This window comes from Bidens hawaiensis, unplaced genomic scaffold, assembly GCF_021521415.1.
Source record: "Bidens hawaiensis isolate Kalapana, Puna unplaced genomic scaffold, B.hawaiensis_p1.1 tig00045364_1, whole genome shotgun sequence".
In the NCBI taxonomy this organism is placed as follows: domain Eukaryota; kingdom Viridiplantae; phylum Streptophyta; class Magnoliopsida; order Asterales; family Asteraceae; genus Bidens; species Bidens hawaiensis.
Window position 1 is genome coordinate 30,634 of NW_027498064.1, and position 8,332 is coordinate 38,965.

An 8,332-nucleotide genomic window follows, 5' to 3' on the forward strand; every position below is an offset into this window, starting at 1 on the left:
GACAAAATACCACGCACACTATTTAATCTTGGGTTTTGGTGGCTAGACGTTGGAGAAGTTAAAGGAAAGACAGAACATTGAAATGGCAGGGGGTGGGTTTGGTAAACGTAAAAGCCCGGAGGTTACTGTAGAAGGTTGCAAAAGGATTGGTAAAGTCAAAGATAAGAGCAAGGCCAGCAAGTCAGACGCATCATCGTATCTGCAGGTATATAAGTAGACATGTTGTATATAGTTAAGGATTAATATAGTAACTGATATATGTTTGACTGAATTTATGAAACCCCCTGTTGTTAATTATGTAGGAGAAGTTGGAACGTATGGGGTATGTGTTGGACATGATTCACCAATGCAAGGAAGAGTTTGAGATAATAGTGACAGTCGTGTGTGGTGAGAATCCAGGAAATGATGAGGCAAAGGAACTTGCCGACAAGTACAAGGAAACCGTTCAAACACACTGGGAGTGGCAATCTGATGTTGGTACGTGTGGAGATAAAGACTTTGGTGGCAATGTGTTGGAGGTGCGGGTAGAAACAGGTAAACCCATGGATTTTGTAATCAAAAGGGGAGTCTTGGAAAGGTAGACGCCGATAACCGTGAGAAGAGGCTGGGTAATACGCAAGAAGGAAGAGGAGAAAATTGTTCACGTGAAGTTGTTAGTGTATGTGTGGCCGATCCGATTGCCTCACAGTTTTGGAGTGATCCATAGGTTGTTAAAGAAATTTGCGATAGTGCGGACAAGGCAAGTGCAGGTGGGAGTGGATGCGGGAGTGGCGACATAGGTGGATCTGTTGGTGGTAGTGGTAGTCGTAGGTTGAATATAATGCCAGAAAATGTTGTGCATATCGATGAGCTTTCATTTAGTTTGGGACTGATGCAAGTTGATGAAGGAAATGTGGTGAAGACACCAGCCACAACAACAATGTCACTTGATAAAATGATGGCGAACGATGAATTGAAGACACCGGAAAATGAAGATAAACAAGGGATGGACAGTGATACAGACCACGTACCCTTTGGTGTGTTGTCAAGATTGATTGCACAAAAAGGTAAAAGCATCGCAAGGGAGAAAAGGGAGACACGGCCGAGCTACCTGGTTATATCGCCGTATATGAAAAGGCCAGTTGACATTCAGAGTAACGAAGATAAATATGAAACTCTGGTGTGGAGATACATACATAAGACTGGTCGTCCTGAAATGTAAGTTTTGTTTGGTGCATTTAATATTTTGATAGTATGTCGTCGTTAATGGTTGTAACCTAGGTGTGATGTTGTGCAGGGAAGCGGTTTTTGTTACTGATGAAGGTGTGGAAGGGTATAGAGGTGCTTTTGAGTCACTGCAGCCCAACATGACGATTAATAGCAATGTAATCACCTGTTTCTCAATGGTAATGAATGAGGAGGAGGCGTATAGGAGCGAGTCATCACCGTATCGGTTGTTTCTTGGTCCCGTCGAGCTTGTAAGTCGTTATATTGTTATCTAATCATAAAGGTTGAAAGAATTTTATAGTAGTATGTTCTGGTGGGTTGGTGAACAATGTTTGTTAGTGGACAGTACACGTGGTAGATAGATTGGAAGCGAATCGGGACATATTTGTGATGGGCATGGAAGTTATAGACACATAGGTGCTGGTGAAAAATGTTGTGAAGGTAGTTAGGTGTGTCTAGTAAATTGTTGGAGTTGGTGAAGGTTAAGTAACGTGTAGGTGTCTGCTATATTTATATATAATCTGTGGTTGTCGTTAGTAGTATAACCATATTAACAATAACTGGTTGTGTTTTATTTACAGAATGGTAGCATACTTGGATTTAAAGATTTCACGTTCACAGCGGGTTTCGGGATGATCAAGGAGTTAGTTAGGCGCGCGGTGAAAAAGGAAGCAACGAAACTTAAATTAAGACCATATGAGATGTTTGTTATGCCTATTGTGTCGGGTAGCCACAGCTATCTGGTGTGTTTTGATGTGAAAAATTTGGCTATTGATGTGTTAGATAGTGTTGACAAGTCAGCAAACAAACGCCGGTCGAAAACCCAGAAGAAGTCGGATGAAGAGTATATTGGTTTATGCATGCGCACGGTCATGAAAGTGGTTAGTTTTGTTTTGAATTGTGTACTAGTTTTGTTTACTTTTGTTTTTTGTTTGGGGGAAAGTTTTATGTGTTAAATGATTGGGGTTGGATGCAGAAGGAGTTTTTTGTCAGCTATCTGACAATTGCCGATCATCCAAAAGCAACAGCAATGGAGGGGGTAGAACTGAAATGGTTGAAATTAAAGTGTACGATAAGGGATTACGAGGATTCCGAGTTGTTTGTGATGAGGCATATGGAGACGTTCATGGGTGGAGTGAACTGCAAATGTGGACTAGGTGATGGGTTTTTGAGGTCTAAGAAGGTGTTACTCGGCTTAAGGGTAAAGTACACAGCCAAGATCCTTCTAGCTGCCATAAACAAGCATAAACCGATTATCGATGAAGCGGTGCTTAACGATGAAAGTATAACAAGCTGAAGGCAACTACCTAAGTTCAATGGTTTTATGTTTTAAGCGTTTATGTTTTATTGTTTTTTTGACCTTAGTTAATTTTCGTTAAAGTGTTAAGCTATGTTTTGTGGGCTACGTAGACGGATCTGATTTGATGTGTAGTCGTACGTGATGTGTCAGCCATTGTACCCGGCTGGATTTTTGTGTTTCGTTAATGTAATCGGATTTTAGTTTCCTAATGAAGTTTTTAAGTTTGCAATATGTTGTATGTTACTTTAAATTTAGTTGTTTAGTGGTTAAAGTATTTTGCGCGTATGGTTTGTGGTTGCCAGAAATAGGTTATTGGGTTGTGATGTTGTATGCTAGTCGTAGCGGTTTTTGTGTATGTGTTTGGCATTAGAAGGATGCGTGTCAAGAACATGTGGCGATATAGGTAGACATAGAATGGTTAAATATTGATCATGTGATGTGTGTTAAAACAAAGGTGAATGTGTATTACATTGAGGAGTGTCGGTTTGATTAATGTGTTTGGGGTTAATGTGAAGGCGCCGACGTCACATAAGTAGATACTTCTAAGATATCATATACATCCATATTTAGGTTTAGTGAACACACAGCAGCTACAAATGTTAAATAGCAATATGTATGAGAGATTTCAAACCAGTGAGACTGATTTCACAAGTGTGTGAAGTTGGTGTGTGTTAATGTTTAATAGTCGGTGCATGTGCGTGTTGTATGCTAACAAACGCGCCTGTGTACATACGAAACCTACACATACACCAACATAAAAAAGTGGTGCCTACATGACAAGCCGCGTGCGCATGTTTATGTTCAAAGTCCAATGAGACGTCATAACACACAAGTAAGGCCATGATGCGTACGAACAAAGAGATATGTGTGCGTTGATAGATACCGACGTATACGCGTAGGAACGTGAATGTTTGGGTTGGGACATATATACCAACGGATGTAAGTGCATGCATGTGGGCGTACGTAAGTACAATGTCACTACGTATGCGCATACGCAAAAGTGTTCACTCGCGCAGCCAATAGTATGTATGCGAATGTTTGACAGAGTTATATGTGCACGTTTGTGAACCTGTGTGTTCGTATGTGCATGATAGCCGATGTACGGTATGTTATGTAAGAGCATGCGTTGGCGTCAACCGCTAAAGTGGCTGTATGTACAGGCAGAGTTGAATAGACATTTCGACGTACATGGTACATCTGTTTATAACAACAGGCGTGAAGTTTTAAAAAGCACTTGTTCATCAGTTATAGACCAGTAGATATACGGTTAAACAATAGAATTGCGAAAGGGAAGTATGTAGTAATTGTTAAACACATTGATCCTTAGTTCTGCCATTCAAGGTGAACAGGTGTTATTGAAGCAGTGGGTTTCGAGACACAGGCGTAGAATAGTTAACAATAATTTGCCAAGGGCTACATGCATAACTAATCAAACAAAGGGTCCACAAAGGCGGGTATATATAAAACATATGAAAGTCTAGTGAAAATGATTGTTTAATATACAAAGAAAGCTAATCAAGACGAATACTCTGGTTTCTCAAATATAAATGAAAAAAAGAAAAAAACAAAAAACAAAGTCTTTTAGTCTTTATAACTCGAGTCGGTGTCGTTGCTGTCATCAGATTCTTCAGATGAGTCCGTTTCAGATGTGTAAACGGTCTCGTCGGTTTCCACATATTCCATACCTTGTTTGTCCATCATTGCTACTTTATCTTTTCTTGCCTGGAGCCTGTCTTTTCTCCGTTGCTCACGCTCCTTTCGCCTGCGTTCTTTTTCGAGCATAACTTTGTTATGATTACGTGAGTCGTGACCACGAACATGTTTATCACATTTCTTGCAAAACCTTTTTGGTTTCTTGCTTTTCTTTTTGGCCATCTCACCTGGACCTGTCGGTGGAAGTATGGTGACCTTTTCGGGTATCTTGTAACCAATCAAATCTTGGATTATGGTAGACTTGCTGTTGTATGAAGGTTCACAAGGAATTTTCTCCCAAATTTTGTTCTTCATCTGCTGCATTTGGTCAACCAAGGACTGAAAAAGTTCTGTGTTACCTCGTGTCCGGTCCGCGCACTGATTGGTCAAAGTTAAAAACTGTTCCCTCAGTTTGGACCTATCGTCTAGAGGAACTCCGTATCTGGATTCAATCTTGAAAAGTGACGATGGTAGAACGTCACTCCTCCACCGTGTTGGGATGTATTTTTCAGGAATTTCCTCTATTAGCTCGATTTGGAAGACTTTAAAAACGTGTCTACATAGGTAGCCAATGCGAGTGAAGCTCTTACAGGAACACGAAAAAGTGTTGTCATTGAGATTGTGAGTCACCTGCATAATAAGTTAAAAAAGGGTTAGATGTTAATGACATAAAATTTTATAAACTCTAAGTTTAAGCTGTGGTGATATGTGATGAAACATGAACCTTGAATTCGCCAACAAAACCATTTCGTTTGTCCTTGTGATTGATAAATTGAATGTTCAGTCCGTCTTCTGACTCAAGACGAGTACGTGCACAATGATACAGTCCCCTTGTAATCTCTTTCAGAACCTCTTTAAAAATCGTTGTAGTGTAGACATATGATGCGTGGCGCTCGATTGGTAAAGGGGTCTCCAAACGAGGTGTCTGTGTTGTCTTATCATTTTGCAATTTGCGTTGCACGTTTCGTTGAGCATTCAATGCAATTTCAAAACAGTTCATGAATTGAACAAGATTGTTGCCTAGGCTAGAATATACTTTGAACTGTGAATTGGAACTCTCACACCGGGAGGTAGTCTTCATTAGGCAACACATTGGAAGCTCTCTAAAGTAAGCCGGGACCCAACCTTTTCAAATAGCAAACATGTCTTTTAACCATTTGTTTTCGCTTAAGTTGAATTCGTCAATCAAATCATGCCATCTAGATTCAAAGGTCTCTGGCTTGATGAACACATTCCAAAACAACTTATTAATGCGACACCTGATTTCTTCATTAACCTGAATCTCTCCCTTCAGCTTAAACAAAAAAAAAACACAATTCAATAATATGTTTGACAGTGTTACACGTGAAAAAAAAAAGTAGAATTAAAACCAGATTCATACCTTAACAGGTATTTTATTTGTAAAATGCCACATGCACAGTCTATGTGTGGATTCGGTCAAAACACTTGAAACGGCTTGTTTCATAGCCGCATCCTGATCAGTCAAGACCAACCTGGGCTGCTTGCCATGAGCTGTTATGAACGCATTTAGTAATCACCGGTAAGAGTCAATCGTCTCATTATGTATTAAGCCAGCACCAATGGTAACATATTTCTTGTGGCAATCCACGCCCATGAAAGGGATAAAAATCATATTATGCCTGTACGTACAGAAATGTAAGGGATATGAAAAATTAATGAAGGGTGTTGCATGAAAAGATAATCGCACAATCATTACCTGTTTGTTCCGTACGTAGCATCGAAAGCAAGCACTTAACCAAACATACTGTAGTTGCATCTAGATATGTTGTCACACCAGAATATTGACCTTAGATGACCTTTTTCAGCTTTGTATTGGAAAAAAAAAATCCTCCAAATTATTCATGTTGTCGGCAAACCTATCAACAATCATTTGAGCATCCGCATCAACTACACAAGACCTAACATTGCGAGCATGGTTGTTAAAGTCAGACTTTGTTCCTGTGACCAAGTGTTGGCCGCCCTTCAGGGATGACTGCACACGGTGAGCAACGGTTGGACCGAAACCGGCAGTTTGAAGACTTTGACTTAATTTCTTTTCTGTAAACTATTGCTGTCTTCGTCCTCGGGTTAGGTCCATATTATAATCATTGACAAGGCCATGATTGTGAGCCTTTATGAAATTATATATCTCAAACCCGACTAATGTTGATTAAACTCTAAGTCTTATACATGCAGTGCAACCGGTGACCTTTATATTCATGTGGCGTCGCTTGGTAGATTATGATGAGGTGTCCATGGTATCGAAATCTTTGAAACGTGGGCTACCGGATTTGCTACATACCATATACCTATGGGAGATGGCAACTTTTGTCCGTGTTGAGGTTGAGATCCTAACGTTAAAACCAGCTTTGGATGCGTAAGCCTTCTACATAACAACAGCATCATCCCATGTTTTAAAATGTAACCCGATGGAAGGTTTTTGTAAGTCCCCCCCGGGGCATCGCTGATCGATACGAGATCCACACGAGGTCTAGGAGTGCGGAATCCTCCTAGACTCGTTTAATGGTGTAGAAGACGAAGAACACGATTACACACAAACAAATACACGAACAAACACACGAATGGAATAAACGAATCTGCAGATCCTTTATATAATAACCAAACCACGTTAAAAACCGAACAAAAACAAAGACACGGCCGACCCGAGGTGAGCTCTACCTCGGGCCGTCCCACACTAATCTCCCTCTCTGTTTCTTTCTAGACAATTAAACTGAACACAAAATACTCTAAGTTTCTGGATTCTAAACCCTAAACAAGACACACATATATATAGATAACCAACTTCGCGGGCTTGGGCTTGGGCCTGTAGGCGAAGTTGTTCTAACTTCGCCTATGGCGAAGTTGTTCTAACTTCGTCACTTCGTCTCCGCTTATCAGAATTGCATAGCGACGGTCACAAAATGCACCAACAGACTCCCCTTTGACCGTTGCTCTCAATTCTAACAAACACAAAAGATCATCTGTTACAAAACATGTACCAACAGACATCCCCTTAACTGATGATCTTCTGTTTGCTTCTTCTTGTACTGTGATCTTCAAACTTGAACTTCACATATACATGCAACATCCATCCTGTCTTCAACCAGCCGTGTCTAAAACTGTCTTGTAGCTTCACAAATCTACCAATCACCCGGCGTCTTCCATATCAGATCTCCCCTTCAGTGTAAGCTCCTCCGACTATATCGATCGAGATCTTGGACATGCATCCCCGTGCCTAATAGATCATCTCAACCAATCACGTGAAGTTCTTCTAACTTCACCAACACGTGAAGTTGTGCTCCCTTCACAACTTCACCAACACGTCGGAATTTTATAGTAAGATAAGGTTCAATCTTCAACTACTCAACATCAAGTGATCAATTTCATCACAAAACCACCTTGACAGTATCTAACACACATGACCATTAATTAATCCGAAGCATCTTCAATCACCAGGGATAACGATCAAGAACATAAACACTTTAATTCCCGATTAAATCCAACTTGTTCCAAAATTTTCACTTTATTAAATAAGCATCACGTTTATAGGATCCAATTCTCGAACGTCTTGAAAATAACATAAATAATATGCTATGACCGCAATCAAGTAATGACGAAAACCCGAACAAAATTTGACTTTCTTCAGTTGGTCAACCTCGAACAACAACAATTTCTTTGCCCAAAAACACCCAAATATGTGTCAATATCCAGTTTCAATCAATATCCCATTCACAACTTCAACTCCGTATCCAGAGTTGACCCGTATTTGTTCACACGTAAGACCAAGAGATACCAAGTTTCACTCATTGCCGGAACAACGTCTTCGGTCTCACAATAATCGTGTACACCTGGCCATTCGGACGAAAACTCCAAACAATTTTTTTTTTGTTTTTTTTTTAATTTTTTTTTTGTTTTTTTTGTTTTTTTTTTAACTTCGCCAAAAGTCAACTAAGCCTGAAAGTCAACTTCCTCCAAAAGTCAACTTCGCCTGAAAGTCAACTTCGCTTGAAAGTCAACTTCGCCAGAAGGTTAACTTCGCCTGAACGTCAACTTCGCCTAAAAGTCAACTTCGCCAAAACCCTAAAACTTTAGCGACAACTTCGCCAGAACCCAATAACTTCGCCTACGGCGGTT

General features: G+C 40.2%; 1 protein-coding gene across 1 annotated transcript; it reads right to left on the bottom strand.

Annotated features, from left to right (window-relative positions):
- Positions 1–4,087: 4,087 nt before the first annotated feature.
- On the bottom strand, positions 4,088–5,198 carry LOC143595597 (protein FAR1-RELATED SEQUENCE 1-like). Its single transcript, XM_077074575.1, has 2 exons — positions 4,923–5,198; positions 4,088–4,828 (listed from the first exon to the last, which is right to left on the bottom strand). The coding sequence occupies exons 1-2, from the start codon at positions 5,196–5,198 to the stop codon at positions 4,088–4,090; spliced, it is 1,017 nt and encodes a 338-aa protein (XP_076930690.1).
- Positions 5,199–8,332: the final 3,134 nt, after the last annotated feature.

Bases quoted from the DNA above. Each gene is read 5' to 3' on its own strand.
- LOC143595597 (XM_077074575.1), bottom strand. From the start codon at position 5,198: ATGAACTGTTTTGAAATTGCATTGAATGCTCAACGAAACGTGCAACGC. The intron at 4,829-4,922 runs GTTCATGTTTCA...CTTATTATGCAG, and splicing joins GTTTTGTTGGCGAATTCAAG to GTGACTCACAATCTCAATGA.